The following is a 16,149-nucleotide window of genomic DNA, read 5'->3' on the forward strand; positions in this document are numbered from 1 at the left end:
ATTCCCAACTGTTTTTATGTCATTGTAAACTTGGTAATAGTTCATCTGTTTTCCTTAATTAAATCATTTGTATTGTAAATAATTGTGGGCCCAGCACTGAACCCTATGGTAATCCATTAGTTACAGGTTGCCATCCTGTAAGTGCTCCCCCTTATCCCAACTCTGTTTTCTATTAGTTAGCCAATCCCCTATTCAAGTGAATGGACTCCATCCAACATCATGGGCTCTATATCTTCTTTAGTTTAGTGTCTAATGTTATCATCCATGTAGACACCAATACCTCCAAAAAAAATACAATATTTCTATTCCTAATGACAAACTTAAGGGAATCACATGACAAAGCTTGATGTTTTAAGACTTTTACTGCAACAAAGAATAACATTGACTACATATTACTGGCAGCTAATTATTTAAACTACAGAAAAGATAATCCTTACTAATATTTTAATGCAACCATTAACCCTACACTGCATGCTATAGTCTCCATGTTAACCAAGCTACCCAGGTTTGTTGTCAGCCAGAAATTGAAATAGATCATATGAATCTCTTCACTCTCCATTTTTACCATGAATGGAAGAAACAGTCGAAAACATAATCAACATATAAAAATTCACATTCATAACATTGGACAGCAGTCCATTTGCACAAAGCGACATTTTGCAAAAAGCTTTGAGATTAATGATGATTTCTCAGCTTTGGTCATGTTCGTTAAGAGACGAACCTGAAGATGTAGATTATGCCTCATTTAAAAGTAGTCTTTTGACTCATTCTGAAATCCTTCAGGATTTCAAGTGCCAAGCTAGCTTACGTGCTTCAGTCTGAGAACACACCTCAAAGCAGAAGTTTCTGAATTAGAAAGCAGAGTATTGTCAAATGAGCCAAAACACATTGTGTCTTAAATCAGTAACAGAAGAGGACTGTATGTGAACCAAATAAAAAGGTTACAGGCTTTCTGGTTACTCTGGAGTATATCAGTTTGGGTACCTAAGAGACTGTAGAACTAACTTTGAATATGTGCATTTATCAGATTCAGATTATAGAAAAGTTAAAGCAAAGACAAATTAAGAGTTGAATCTTTGGAAAAACCAAACTCAAAGTACCTGAGCTGTGTCGATCTTTACAGCAATAAATGTTGATATTTACAGCAAGGTATTTCAGCATAAATGTACGTTTACATTTGCACTAATAATTGACTTCTTAAAAAATCTTTAGATGAACCTTGTACTATACCACAAATGCAAGAAAATGAAGTCCATATAAGCATGAGTCTTGACGCATCATCTGAACCAATGCCAGCAGTACATTTCTCAAGACACATGGTCAGTAAGATCTACTTTACTGAAGTTAGATTGCGTGACTATGTTGAACCTGATTGAATACTATAGATTAAGATGACCTGCAATATTAATGCACTTCTATTGACCTCATGTTATTTGTGCAGGAGCACTCTGATCGTTATATGGCACTGTCCTTAGGGTGAACCTCATGCCAGAAAGATACCCAGGACATACAGGCATAGAGTTATACGGTACAAAAACAGACCCTTTGGTCCAACTTGTCCATGTTGACCAAATATCCTAGACAAATCTAGTCCCATTTGCCAATATTTGGCCCATATCCCTCTAAGCCTTTCCTATTCATATATCCATCCAGATGTCTTTTAAATATTACAATTATACCAGTCTCCATCACTTCCTCTGGCAGCTCATTCCATACGTGCACCACCCTCTGCTTGAAAATGTTGCCCCTTAGGTCCCTTTTATATCTTTCCCCTCTCACCTTAAACCCATGCCCTTTAGTTCTGCACTTTCCCACTGCAGGAGTGGGAGAGTTGACTATTTACCCTATCCATGCCCCTCATGATTTTATAAACCTCTAAAAGGTCACCCTTCAGCCTTCAAGTCTCCAGGAAAAAAAGCCCCAATCTATTCAGCCTGTCCCTTATGCAGTAGTTCCCCCGTACCTTCGAGGCATATATTCCAAGACCCATTGCGGATGCCCGAAACCATGGGTTTGAATGGGAAACTTGCCTCCCAGGCAGCCCCCGGTCCCCAGTTCTGGAATGTTCCATGTAATATGTTCGGGTTGCTGTAAACCACGGGTAACTGAAACCGAGGTGAGAGGATCCGCAGACACAGTGGCTGCCCTACATCCCAAACACTCCAACCCTGGAAAAACTTTGTAAATCTTTTAAGTTTCACAACACCCTTAATATGCCAGAATCTGCAATTATCCCTAAAATTGAAAGGAGGACCCATGGAAAATGACTGGTTCTTTTTATTGATTTTTCAAATGCAGATCAAAAATTGAGTCAAAATGATCATTCCTTTATTTTGATTTTGTTGAGAACAAATTTATGTAGGGATGCATGATTAAGTATGCATGATTTCAGTTCAAGAAGACTTATGTGATTGACAGTGAAGCAGTCAGCTGTAGTGTTCAGGATGGTATCAATGGACTAGTCAGGTGAACTCAAAATAGACAAATGGGATCTAATCAAGAGATGTGTGAGATTTGGGTAAGACATACAGGGCAAATAGATACCCAGTAAATGGTAGGATACTAAAAAGTACACAAGATTAGAGAGCATAGCAACAAATCTCTGAAGGTAGCTGGTCAGGAAGATAAGATGGTTAAAGAAGCATACAGAATACTTTACTAGTTGAGCTAAAGAATATAAGTGCAGACAAGTTATGCTAGAATTGTAAGAATGCTAGTTGGGCCAGAACTAGAGTATAGCGTAGAATAGTGGAAATATGTTATTGCGCTAGAAAGGGTAGAGAAGAGATTTGCAAGGCTGTTGCCAAAGGTAGAGAACTTTAACCAATTTAAGACTGAGATGAGGAGGACTTTCTTCTCTCAGAGGCTTAAGAGTCTTTGGAACTCCTTGCCACAAGAGCTTAGAAGTAGAGTCCTTGTGCATACTTAAGGCTAAGATAGAAAGATTCTTGATCAGTGGGGTTACGGGGAAAACGAAGAAAAGTGGATATGAGGAATGTTGGATCAGCCATGAGAGTATTGAATGGTGCAGCAGGCTCTAGGTGCCAAATGGCCCACTCCTGTTCCTATTTCTGTTGGGCTGATGGTATTAATCATGAGAAAATATTGGAATGGCTGCAGTTGTTTTCTGTGCAATAAGGGAGATTTAATTGGATGTATAAAACTTTTAAGAAGCTCTGATAGAGTGGAGAGCAAAGGAATCAGCAATAAGGGGGAAAAGACATAAAGTAATTGGTAGAAGAATTGATGTGGGTGCTGAAAGGGGGCTTTGTTTAAACCCAGAGTGTTTGGTTATCTGGAACTGAGCTGAAAAGAGCAATGGAGTACCATGTTGGTAGAGGAAGTATGACTCCATTAACTTTGATTTCATTTTCAGACTATAATGCTACATGCACTATAATAACTACATTTCAAAAGTACTTCAATAGCTTTAACTGGATGCTTTGCTATTAATTGTATACAGGTCATGGGTACTTAACTGGGGATTCACTTAGGTCCCTTTAAATAATAAGACTTAAATTATGATTGTTGTGTGAGGAGGTGTATGCTTATAGTACATGACTCTGTTAATAAATATAATATATATATATATATATATATATATATATATATATAAAACAATTGGTTCCAGTTCTATATTCACCAACTGGCTTTCTCGAATAGAATATGGTAGTAGAGAAATGTTGCCTTAATGCAAATGTTGAAAACTAAATAAAAAGTTAAAATATGGGAACATTATTGTCTGCTGGTTCCCTTCCAAGCTACACACCATCATGACTTAGAAGTGTAAAACCATTCCTTTATCATTGCTGAAACAAAACCTGGATCTTCTTTTCTAATGACATTGTGGATGCAGTGATTTAAGAATACAGCTCACAAGTATCTCCTTCAGGTCAATAAGGGACAGGCAATAAATGTAACCTTAACCAACAACGCTCACATTCCATGAAAAAAAATCATATAATATCTCAATATCAGTGATCCAAATTAAGTGATGTCACTTCAAGAATGTCATTTTCTCTTGGAAAATACGATGGTTGTTGCTTCCACAGTTTCTTGTAGAAAAGCATTCATTTCCCAAAATCTCCTAAATGCAAAGTTTAAAATCATCCATCAACCAGAGGAAATCAGTATTTCCTATTCAATATTAAAATATCATAAATTTAAAATGTTCAATTAATTTTCCCAGCCTTCTCATAGAATCCCTACATGTGGAAACAGGGCCTTTGACCCATCCAGTCCACACCAACTCTCTGAAGAGCATCCTCCCAGACCCAACCCTTTACCTCATCCCTGTAACCCTGGACTTCCCATGGCTAATCCACCTAGGCTATGCATCCCTTGACACTATGGGCAATTTCACATAGTCAATCCTCCTGATTCTGCAGATCTTTAGACTGAGGGAAGAAACTGGAGCACCCATGCAGGTGCAGGGAGAACACGGAAACTCCTCACAGACAGTTGCCTGAGGCTGAAATCAAACCCAGGTCCATGGCACTGTGAGGCAGCACTGTGCTGCCTGTGCTTCTGTGCTTATGTAAGTAAAGTTGTAGAGTTTATTCATATAACTATACTTTCTGCTATCTGTTTCATTGAAATCTGTATCCAATGCCATTACTTTAGGTTCCCGAGTGGCATTCAGGTTGCTGCAAAGTCACTTCCTAAATGTTTCCCAAGGGAACACTCTTCTATTAGTGACATTACTGTAGCAGCCTAACATTGGTCAAAAAAAGTGACTTACATTTATATAGCACAACATCAGGGCATCCCATATGATATTACACCCAATTATGTAATTTGGTATCGTTACTACTTCAAAAGGCTTTTCTGGTGCAAAGGCAGTGTCCCTTGCTCTGAACCAGGAGGCCAGGGTTCAAATCCTACCTACTCCAGAGGAGTGCAATACAGTCTCTGAACAGGTTACTTTAGGAAACATATACTCACTATTGCAATGTAGGAAATATCAGTGTTGCACAGCAAGCTCACAAAAGCCATAGTGAGATAAAAGATGAGCTAATCTGTTTTAATGGTATTGATTGAGATTAAAGATTGACAGATCATGGGGTGTTTTCCTCTTCCCATTGTCTCTCTTGAGAGGTTCGAGAAGGAAAAGAAAAAGTCAACAAAGAGGACCAAACTTACTAGGACAAGTAATTATGCAGCAGAAAGTGAGGACTGCAGATGCTGGAGATCAGAGCTGAAAATGTGTTACTGGAAAAGCGCAGCAGGTCAGGCAGCATCCAAGGAACAGGAGATTCTCCTGCTCCTTGGATACTGGCTGACCTGCTGTGCTTTTTCAGCAACACATTTTTCAGCAAATAATTATCCAGAAAATTATATTTAACAATAACATTAAGTTAACTATACAAGTAATAACTTCTCAGCACTTTACATTAAGTAAATTTTTTTCTGAGCCTACTCTATAGATAAATCCTGATATCGGGTACAAAATTGAGATAACTAACAATTCACTTTTTTAACGAGTCAATACAGTACATTGGGTCTTCTAATTAGCTACTATTATTTAGTTCAGTACTAAACATGCTTATTTTATTCATGCTAAGGTTGTTGTTGTATATTCAGATAATTTGTTTGGCGAATAATGTGAAACTGTGGAAGGATTTTCAGTCGGTTTCTGAGCCCAAGAAACCATGATGTAAATTTATCTTCCATGGTGACTGTCTTCCTTACACTGGCTGATAGGATGGTTACTTTCAAATGGCGGGAGCTTTTTTTTTAAAACTTCCACAGCCTACAAATTGAACCTATATCAGTGCAAATATTCTGCTGGATATCATCCTCCAGGGATGGAATTCCAATCTTAACTCACCAGGATTGTTTGGAGCAAGATTCCAATTCAGAAATGAGGATGTTGCCATTAAGCTAAGGGTTTGCTCCCTTGCCACGGTGATGGGATACGATGGTTTATCACTGCATATAACCAGTGAAAGTGTGTAAACAAAACATTATTTCTTTTCCTTATTGAAACCACCTCCATTTGCCTATGCTTTATTACAGAAGAGGAGGTTGTCACGAAAGTTCACATCAAGAAGGAAACCTTCTGTCATTCAAGACAGTGAGAATGTCATAGACTGGTGGTCTAAGTATTACTCTTCTGTGGCAAGGGCCCAAAATGTATGACATACTTACTGATAAATGTTCATTTTATAATGCTTGTTCAAATTAAAGTTACCAATAAGTTATATCATTGATTGGAATGGTAGCACTGATCAATAAGAATGGCTGTAGTTCACTGATTTTGCTCATAATATGAGAAACAAACTAAAGGGTAAGTACAAGCGTGTAATAGAAAATGAAAAATAACAAATGCACAGTCTTGAAAGCAAAGAAAAATATTTGTTCTCACTTTTCTTTGACTCTGTATTTATTAAAAACAATTTCTTACATTTTCTGGTTCTGACAATAGCCGACTTGAAAAGCAATTCTGTTTTTTTTGTTCACAGATGCATATTGATCAGCTGCCTATTTCCAGCATTCTGGATGTAAGTTTGTCACTGAACTGAAAGGTTCACTTTCAGACTTTTCGTCACCATACTCGGTAACATCATCAGTGAGCCTCCAGCGCAGCGCTGGTGTTGTGTCATGCTTTCTATTTATGTGTTTAGGTTTCCTTGTGCACATGATGTCATTTCTTGTGTTGGTGATGTCATTTCCTGTGTTGTGAAGTGATTTCCTATTCTTTTTCTCAGAGTATGGTAGATGGGGTCCAAATTGATATGCTTGTTGATAGAGTTCTGGTCGAAGTGCCATGCTTCTAGGACATCACACAGCCAAGGAAACCTAAACATATAAATAGAAAATGGGACATAACATCAGTGCTTCACCAGAGGCTCACTGATGATGTTACCTAGTGTGGCAATGCAATGGCTGAAATTGAACCTTGCAAAACAGTAAGCAAACTTACACCCAGAACCTCAAACTGAGCTATAAATCTTATCAAAACTTGCTATTTCCAGCACTTCCTGTTCCTACTTCAGATTTCCAGATTCTGCACTATTGTTCCTTGCTCTAATCCTATTGCCACATGAATCAGTCTTGCTTGCTGTGCTGCAGTTCATTAGCTCCAGACAACTTTCAGCATTCCTGACACAACGCTTCATGTGCTAGAAATGTACATTAAAAAATTGACTGTTCAATGGCCCTGATTTTCACTACACTATGGAAAAGCTGCAAGACCAAGGCACAGCTTTCTTGCACAAACATATTTGTCTACTGGCACTGTGAGAAGCTAGACTGTGAGCTTGGTGAATTATATAAGTGAGTTTGTTTGATGTCTGAGCTGTGACTCTGCTCATGAACTCCGATAAAGTATAGAACCATCAGGATTAACAGCTGATTTGTGGATTTCATGTATTCTTTGACCATCCTTTGGTTCTTGTCATAATCCATGGTGACCGTTAGTGTAGTTCTGATTGTATCCATCAATGGCTCAATGGGTTTATCCAATGATTGATCGAGCTATGCAACATCGTCTCAAACCAACATCACTGTCTATGATTCTAGCTCAAGGGATAGTAGTGGAGTCATCATTGTTATAACCATATCTTAGATAATGTTTCCCATATTATTATGGTTTCATTTTCTTTCTCATCATATTCACTGTCTGAGGTATCACCCAGGAAATTATAATTCCCTTTGTTGTGCATTTCTCCCATTTTAACCTATCCCATTAAAGCTTTCTTGACAGTTCATCAGGTGTGACATTCCAGGGTATCTCTCTCCAGACAGCCACTGCATATATATCTGTAGGCATTTGTTTGACTCTTTAAAAAATATTTTAGAACATTGACATTAAAAGTTCAATATGTCCATAGGTGATCCGTGGTCATGACATTTCCCTCACATGATAAATGAAACGAGATCCATTCTCATTTCATTACAAAGGATGAAAAAGAATTAAATATGTAAAATGTGAATAAGTTGATTCTCTTAGCTTTAGTCTATATTACCTTTTCAGTTCTTTAAGATTTGATCAGGGCATCTGATTTCCCAGCAATGTAGGTAAATTTTAACTGGTGTAATTGATTGAACTGACACCAATGGAATAAACAGGCATTCTGGGTCTTAAACTTCTCCATAAATAGTAACACATAGTGGTCAGTAGAGACTGTGGTCTCTTTGTAACCATTTTGAATAAATATCTTAAAAGTAATTGAGAGATCATAATATACAAACGGTTTCCTTCTCCTTTGACAGAATACCATCTCTGATGATTGTTTAGTTTCTAGACAGGTACCTGATTAGTATCTCCATTTCATATTCATCTCCCTGACAGAGACAGCTCCTATCCCAGATATCACTTGGATCAGTAGCAGCTTAGAGCTGCAAGTACAGGCTCACTTATTAAAATGGCCTTCAGCCTCTCAAAAGCATTTTGACACTTGTCAGTTCATACTACCTATTTTTTCTGGATTAGGTCTGTCAGCTTTGTGGCCACTGTGCTGAATGTTTGGGATAAATGTTTAATAGAACCCACACATTTCCTGGAATCTCACAGCTTCCCATTTTATTATGGGAATAGAGATCTGTGCTACCTTTGCAGAAGTGGACAATACTTATCCTTGACCCATTATGATCCTGGATAGATCACTTGGGCTTTCATGAGCTTGCACTTGTGAAAATGTCCACCAGGTCAGTTGACTGTTTTGTAGAAAAAGGCTTGGAGGTGTAGTGGATAGCAAAGAAGGTTACCTCAGATTACAACAGGATCTTGATCAGATGGGCCAATGGGCCGAGAAGTGGCAGATGGAGTTTAATTCAGATAACTGAGAGGTGCTGCATTTTGGGAAAGCAAATCTTAGCAGGACTTATAAACCTAATGGTAAGGTCCCAAAGAGTGTTGCTAAACAAAGAGACCTTGGAGTGCAGGTTCATAGCTTCTTGAAAGTGAAGTAGCAGGTGGATAGGATAGTGAAGAAGGCGTTTGGTATGCTTTCCTTTATTGGTCAGAGTATTGAGTACAGGAGTTGGGAGGTTATGTCGTGGCTCTACAGGACATTGGTTAGGCCACTGTTGGAATATTGCATGCAATACTGGTCTCCTTCCTATCGGAAAGATGTTGTGAAACTTGAAAGGGTTCAGAAAAGGTTTACAAGGATGTTGCCAGGAGGATTTGAGCTAAAGGGAGAGGCTGAACAGTCTGGGGATGTTTTCCCTGGAGCGTCAGAGGCTGAGGGGTGACCTTATAGAGGTTTGCAAAATTATGAGGGCCATAGATAGGATGAATAGACAAAGTCTTTTCCTTGGGGTTGGGGAGTCTAGAACTAGAGGGCATAGGTTTAGGGTGAGAGGGAAAAGATATAAAAGAGACCTAAGCGGCAACTTTTTCACACAGAGGGTGGTACGTTATGGAATGAGCTGCCAGAGAATGTGGTGGAGGCTGGTACAATTGCAACATTTAAGAGGCATTTAGATGGGTATAGGAATAGGAAGGGTTTGGGCCGGGTGCTGGCAGGTGGGACTAGATTGGGTTGGGATATCTGGTCGGCATGGACAGGTTGGACCGCAGGGTCTGTTTCCATGATGTACATCTCTATGACTCTATGTCTCTAGAGGGCATAGGTTTAGGGTGAGAGGGGAAAGACATAAAAGAGACCTAAGGGGCAACTTTTTTTACACAGAGGGTGGTACGTGTATTGAATGAGGTGCCAGAGGAAGTGGTGGAGGGTGGTACAATTGCAACATTTAAAAGGCATTTGGATGGCTAAATGAATAGGAAGGGCTTGAGGGATATGGGCCGGTTGCTGGCAGGTGGGACGAGATTGAGTTGGGATATCTGCTCAGCATGGACGGTTTGGACCGAAGGGTCTGTTTCCATGTTGTACATCTCTATGACTCTATGATTCTAAGTGCATTTCCCAGGTGTTGTAGTATATTAGGAGGTTGTCTAGGTACACAGTGCAATTAGATAAACCTGACATTTTCTGCTTCATCAGCCTTTGAAAGTTGGTTGGGGAATTTTGGTGTCCATCTGGTATGACTTGACATTGATATAACCTGCCTAGAGTTATGAAGACTGAGCTTTCCTTCATGTGCCATCTAGGGAACATACCAGTACCCCTTGAACAAATCTACCTTGGTAATGTGGGCTGCCTTACCTATCCCATGTACGCACTCTTCCAGCCTGGGTATTGGCTCTAGGGCAGTTCTGGACACTTTATAAACTTTTTAATAATCAATGCAGAGCCTTGTGGAGCCATCTGTTTTGGGCACTATCACAGCTGGAGAGCTTCAGTTATGCTACTGGTCTCTATTAGTTGGTAGTACAGCATGTATTTACTCACTTCGCAAACATCGGCTGGGTCCAGCCTAAGGGATGTTACCTTGTGATAGCTTATGCTTTGTTAAGTCTGCCCAATGTTCCACATCTATATAAGTGAATAAGGACTCTAAGTTTGATAATATTTCAGTATTGGTTAGTGTGGTACTAAGGGATTCAATATGGGTCTTATACAAATCCCCTTCCAGTTGCCCTTGTTGCTATCCTTGTCCTCGAGGTCGGTGGCAATGAAACAGGCCATAGCATAGAGTCTTCAGGCTAATGCGGACTTCGGTTTTACAGATACTGACAAGTCCAGACATTGGAATCTCATGAGCTAGTCACAATATCTCAGTAAGGTACTGCTGCGGACCCATTGCCTCGAGGACCACTGTGTACTCCTCATTTGCAGGTCTTTTCTGTGAGCGGTTCTTCATTTACTCATCAGCACCTCATTTTTAAAAATAGTATCATTCAAGGACTCTGCTTTAGCTTCAGAGTGAGCTGCCTGAGCTATGGGCCAGCTTGTGGGGCTGTTACCAAGTAAGTTCTATTTATTCCCTCTTTAGGTCTTCTGGACTCCTGAAAAAGATTTCAGATAGCCAGACCACAGGATCTTATGGTTATGATGCCATCTCAGCCTCCACTGACTGAGCTAGTCTGTCCATGAACTGTATGGCTTCTAGCATCCAGAGCGAGAGAGTCTTTTATCTGCCACACTGGGGTGCACATAAGTAGTTCTTCAACTGAGACCTTCACAGCACACTATTGCTTGAACCCAGCTGACACTGACAGCCATTGACAACAGTCAGTTATTTAGCTTTAGCATTTTACTTTTAAGAGACACATCGTGGAAGTTTGATTTGTCCATATGTGTTCTGAAGTTTGATCCATACAAAAGACACAGCTAGCCTCGATGTTAGGTGTTGAACTTTTTTTTGCTCTATTTTATTTTGTTTCTCGAATATGAATATCAAACATAACAACCCCAAATCAGATGTTCGTCTTTAATGACCTCAAGTTACACAATTCAACGTGAGTACTCCTGGTCAAATCATACTATTCCAATTGTGCAATTCTTTATTACTGAGTTCACAGACCACTACACAATTCAGATACCATGCTTTATGGTTCAAACTAGCCTACAGCAAACAATGGTTTATTCTGAACACTTATACTATTTCTTACTTTTGATCTACATTTTCCATGCATATTAACATTGTAGTGCATTAGAAGATACACAATGCAGACTTAGATTCCCACAGCAAGGAATTAAATTCAGAGAAATCCTCTGATGTCATTGCTCATCATTTCTTAGAATGCTCACATTAACTTGACAATAACCTTTACTAGTAAAGCTACTACACATATCATTTACAACATTTGTAAGTTAAGTGCTTGTCTACTCACTAATGTTGTGTTTCTAACAAGGCAAAACTGAAAGATACAAGTAGCAATCTGCATGTTGAAGGATACAAAAATGGTAAGTGAACCCTGCAAAGTAATAAAATGTGTTATTGATGGACAATCTTCTACAATATAATTCAATGTTCAAATTATCTAATGCTATTAAAGCACCCATTGTCTAACAAAAGGCAAAACAAATGATTGTATGATATACGTAACTGAAGGACTTTCATCACTGATAGAAGCATGTTCACCTCAAAATTGGCTGCCGAGAACAATGTGCCTAATTTGCTGCATTTGATTTCCTAGTTATTTGTTTTTATCATCAGAACAGTGGAAATGCCCCAAAGGGACTGTGGGACTCTGTGCCTGATACTCTAAACTGCATTGGCCACAGACCCTCATAAAATTTACCCCATAATATCTGGGGTATGGTTACATAAAATAAATACTGAGGATCTCATAACAAAGCAGTAGTATGCCAACCACTGGGCGAGAAGGTAGAGGTTCAAATCCAACCTACCATGGAGGTGTGTCAAACCATGTCTGAATAGGTTGATTAAAAATAAATTTAAAATAATTGCTCAACGTCTTTGGTTCTAAGGAAGAGATTGTAACTATAATATATTTAGTACACTGTCAGTCATATTGTAAGTGTCACTCTAGGACTTAACGGCCAAGGAACATGCATTCAAAACAAGGCCAAAGAGGTGGTTGTGTATCAACCTGTAGTTGCTTCCATCCACTTGTCAATGCAGAGAGAGGGAATAAGAGAGATTCCTGATCAGCCATGCGATAGAAAGAATGTTGGATCTCTTTCGGCACAATTATGTTTCAGACTACAACTGGCAAAAAAAAGTCCATGTTGCCATAGCAACCAGGAGTTTCTGGGCGAACTCTCTCACACACCTAGTTCTGATCTTATTAATGTTAATTGTGATGGAATGAGGTTGGGGCCACTGCTTCAGGAGCTAGGAGTAAGCATAAAGAATTAAGTTCAATTCTAAATACCAGAAGTTGCACGTCACTCCAGCAGTGATTGTTGTTGTCTGAGCAATCCATTCAGAAAATAAATCCCAAATTAATTGTAGTTGGAATGATTAGACTGGAAATATGTTGTATCTGTCTGGCTGTTGCATGAGTTCACATTCTGCTCAAACCGATATTCACAGTTGAGAAAGGGACCATTCTGCCCATTGTCTCTATGCAAGCTCTTCCAAAGGATTTTCCAATTAGTCTCACTTTCCACCTCTTCCTGCAGAGCCCTTTAGAATTTGTTAGGTTATAGAATTTCAAAATATAAAATGTGGTAAAACTTTCTGTGTTGGCAAATTGTAGCATAAACAAGATGGTGAAGAAGGTGTTTGGTATGTTTACCTTTATTGGTCAATGTATTGAGTATAGGAGTTGGGGGTCATGTTGCAGCTGTGCATGACATGGACTAGGCCATGTTTAGAAGACTGCGTCTAATCTGGTCTCCCTGCTGTAGGAAAGATGTTGTGAAACTTGAAAGGATTCAGATAAATTTACAAGGATGTTGCCAGGGTTGGAGGATTTGAGCTATAGGGACATGCTGAATAAGCTGGGGTTTTGTTCCCTGGAGTGTCGGAGGCTGAGCGTGACCTTATAGAAGTTTATAAAATCATGAAGGACATGGATAGGGTAAATAGTCAAGGTCTTTTCCCCATGGTAGCAGAGACCAAAACTAAAAGGCATAGGTTTACGGTGAGAGGGGAAAGATTTAAAAGGGACCTAAGGGGCAACTTTTTCATGCAGAGGGTGGAGCATGTGTGGAATGAGAAGACAGAGGAAGTGGTGGAGGCTTGTACAATAACAGCATTTAAAAGGCATCTGGATGGGTACGTGAATAGGAAAAGTCAAAAAGGGTGGCACTGCAGGTCAGGCAGCATCCGAGGAGAAGGCATATTGGGCATAAGACCTTCATCAGGAATGTGGAAGGGAATGGGGAATGAGAGCTAAAAGAATATGGGCCAAATTCTGGCAAATGTAACTAGATTAATTTAGAATATCTGGTCAGCATGGACAAGTTGGACCGAAGGGTCTGTTCCTATGCTGTATATCTCAATGACTCTATGACCTGTCTTCATAAACATGCAGATGGAATGCCTGCTTAGTTTTTAAATTGAATATCTTAAATGCTATGCATCAAAATGGGAGTAGTTTAATTAATATCCCAGATACTTATAATTGCTTTTAATTATTATATATTCTTATAATTCCGGTCTTTAAAAAGTCAAATACTAAATGCTGTTTCTTATTTCACTTTTTGATGTGATGCATAATTTGATTCTGTGCATAGAGGCTGCTTATGTAAATCTCCTTGCCTTTGTTTCTAATGCTTGATGCCATCACTTCAGATGATGAAGATGATGAGAAGAGAAAAAGAGTTAGAATGGTTGAAAGAACAACATCGCAAAAGCTTGACATTGCAACTTTTGAGGTAAAATTATAAACTGTATGGCCCACATGGTTCAGTATATAAATACATCCATTAAGTCTATTCTTAAGACCATGTCTACTTATCCTTAGTATAGCCTCATTCTGCCCATTCAAATTCCTGGAGAGGGAGACAAATCATATGTTAAACTTACAATACAAAACACCCCCAGTAAAATATCATGATGTCCAATTTAATCACTGCAGAAATCTACAATATAGCTTTTACCCAGAAACCTGATGTCATTTATTCCTTTTTGATTTGCATTCTCTGGGTCACACTGCATTAGTCCAAGCAATGTTATATTTTGGTTCTGATATTTCTTCAGGGACGTGGAGAGAGTGGTGGGGAAAGTTGGGGACAGCAATATGGAGGAGAGTATTTGCAAACAGGAAACATCAAAGTGATGAAATTAGCAATAGGACACATTTTAAAATTATTCTGCAGGTTTCCCTTCAGGCTGAGCACCTGCTGGGTTTGAAATCCTGTGACACAGGGACATGGCAGAGGAGAGGAGGGAGGGACTGAACAGTCATGGGTGAATATTTCACAATTTGGTGTGGATGAAGGAGAGGGCAGAGATTTGGAGGAGAGTGGAGGTTGGGAGGAAAATAGTAAAGATTGGAGGTGGTGGTGATTGGGATATGGGTAGAGTAGATAGAGGCTGGGGGTTTGGGGGAGTGGGTGGGGAAAAGGTAGTTGGTAAAATTAGGATATCTTGATGGAAATCATAGACTGACGGCAAATGTGGTTGGTGGGGTAGGGTTTGGAGGGTGCTGTTAGAGATTGTAGAGTTCAGGTGCAGATCGTGGAAGGTGAGTTTTGGCTGGGTGAGAGACCATAGCCTGAGGTTGTGATTTTGATGATTATAGAGTCTGCGAAGAGTCATGTTTGTTGGATTGAGAGAAAGCAGTCCTACACAAGCAGTGCAGTAAATGCACTTATTTATGGAGACCCAAATTCTTCATAACCTATGCTTCAACCTCCAGAATCTTATTCGTCACGTCACTCTGAAATTTCTCTATTTCCTCAATGCCCTTTCCATAGAAGTGATAGTCAAAGTTACAGGCATTATTCTAATAGGGGCCTTATCAATCAGATATATATGGTTAAAATAATTTGATTGACTTTCAATGAAATACTAAGTTGTATCCCAGGTGTATGACTGCAAATTGTAGAATTCAAATTGGGCATGATCTTATGAACACTGTCTGTCTGCAAATCTTCCCTAATATTTTGCTGCTCATTTTGAGGTCGCCTCTCTGGCTAGTTCTCCTGAAGCATCCTATTTACCAAGTATAGATTACATTAATCAGGTTGTATCATTGGAGCGGAAGTTATCATTTTTATGAATTGTTTCCATCAGGTATATGATAAAGAATTGGAAGAAGAATTTGATCACTTTAGTGATTGGGTGCAAACATTTGATCTCTTTCGTGGTAAAGCAAATGAAGATGACACCAGTCTAGATGATGAAAGAATTGTTGGAAAATTTAAGGTGTGTTTTAATCATTTATTTTTTAAAATTTGTAATAGATTTTAAGGTACAGAGATTCATGCAACATGGTCAGACACAGAGAACTGTGTGCATACTTGGTAGAGAAATAAACATTTTGGGGAGGAGGAAGAGGAGTGAATCTAGTTTTTTCCATGTTGTGATCAAAATAGGTGTTATCTTCCTCCCATCTTAATGTCAGGGATCTATTCTCTGCTTCTGAGAAAAATATTTTGTCTTGTGAATTCTCTGTCCCAAAAGCCTTTGACATCTGTTCCAGAGTTATTAATGGCCCTCCATTACTTTCCACATTCGATCATTCTCCATGTCTGCACTATAGCAAGCTATTAGATCATGGGCTAAACATCATCACCAAAAGTGCTTCAAGTATCAGTATATAACATAGTAAGATCATGTTGAGATTGCAGAGAGAGACAGTTCTTACAGCATTTACAATGTACGCTAAGTAGGTAGGGGAGACCGTTTTGAGACCATAACGGTTCAGTCCTC

General features: G+C 39.1%; 1 protein-coding gene across 1 annotated transcript in view; it reads left to right on the plus strand.

Annotated features, from left to right (window-relative positions):
• Positions 1–16,149, plus strand: part of fer1l6 (fer-1 like family member 6) — a gene marked incomplete at its 5' end in the record, with an annotated part of 129,348 nt that overhangs the window by 72,320 nt on the left and 40,879 nt on the right. Inside the window, 5 exons of the mRNA XM_072569593.1 lie at positions 1,213–1,319; positions 6,019–6,135; positions 11,711–11,762; positions 14,065–14,147; positions 15,511–15,642. Of these exons, the coding sequence (XP_072425694.1) occupies positions 1,213–1,319; positions 6,019–6,135; positions 11,711–11,762; positions 14,065–14,147; positions 15,511–15,642 (491 nt within the window). The remainder of the gene's footprint in view (positions 1–1,212; positions 1,320–6,018; positions 6,136–11,710; positions 11,763–14,064; positions 14,148–15,510; positions 15,643–16,149) is intronic.

Source organism: Chiloscyllium punctatum, chromosome 5 (genome assembly GCF_047496795.1).
Source record: "Chiloscyllium punctatum isolate Juve2018m chromosome 5, sChiPun1.3, whole genome shotgun sequence".
Lineage (NCBI taxonomy): Eukaryota > Metazoa > Chordata > Chondrichthyes > Orectolobiformes > Hemiscylliidae > Chiloscyllium > Chiloscyllium punctatum.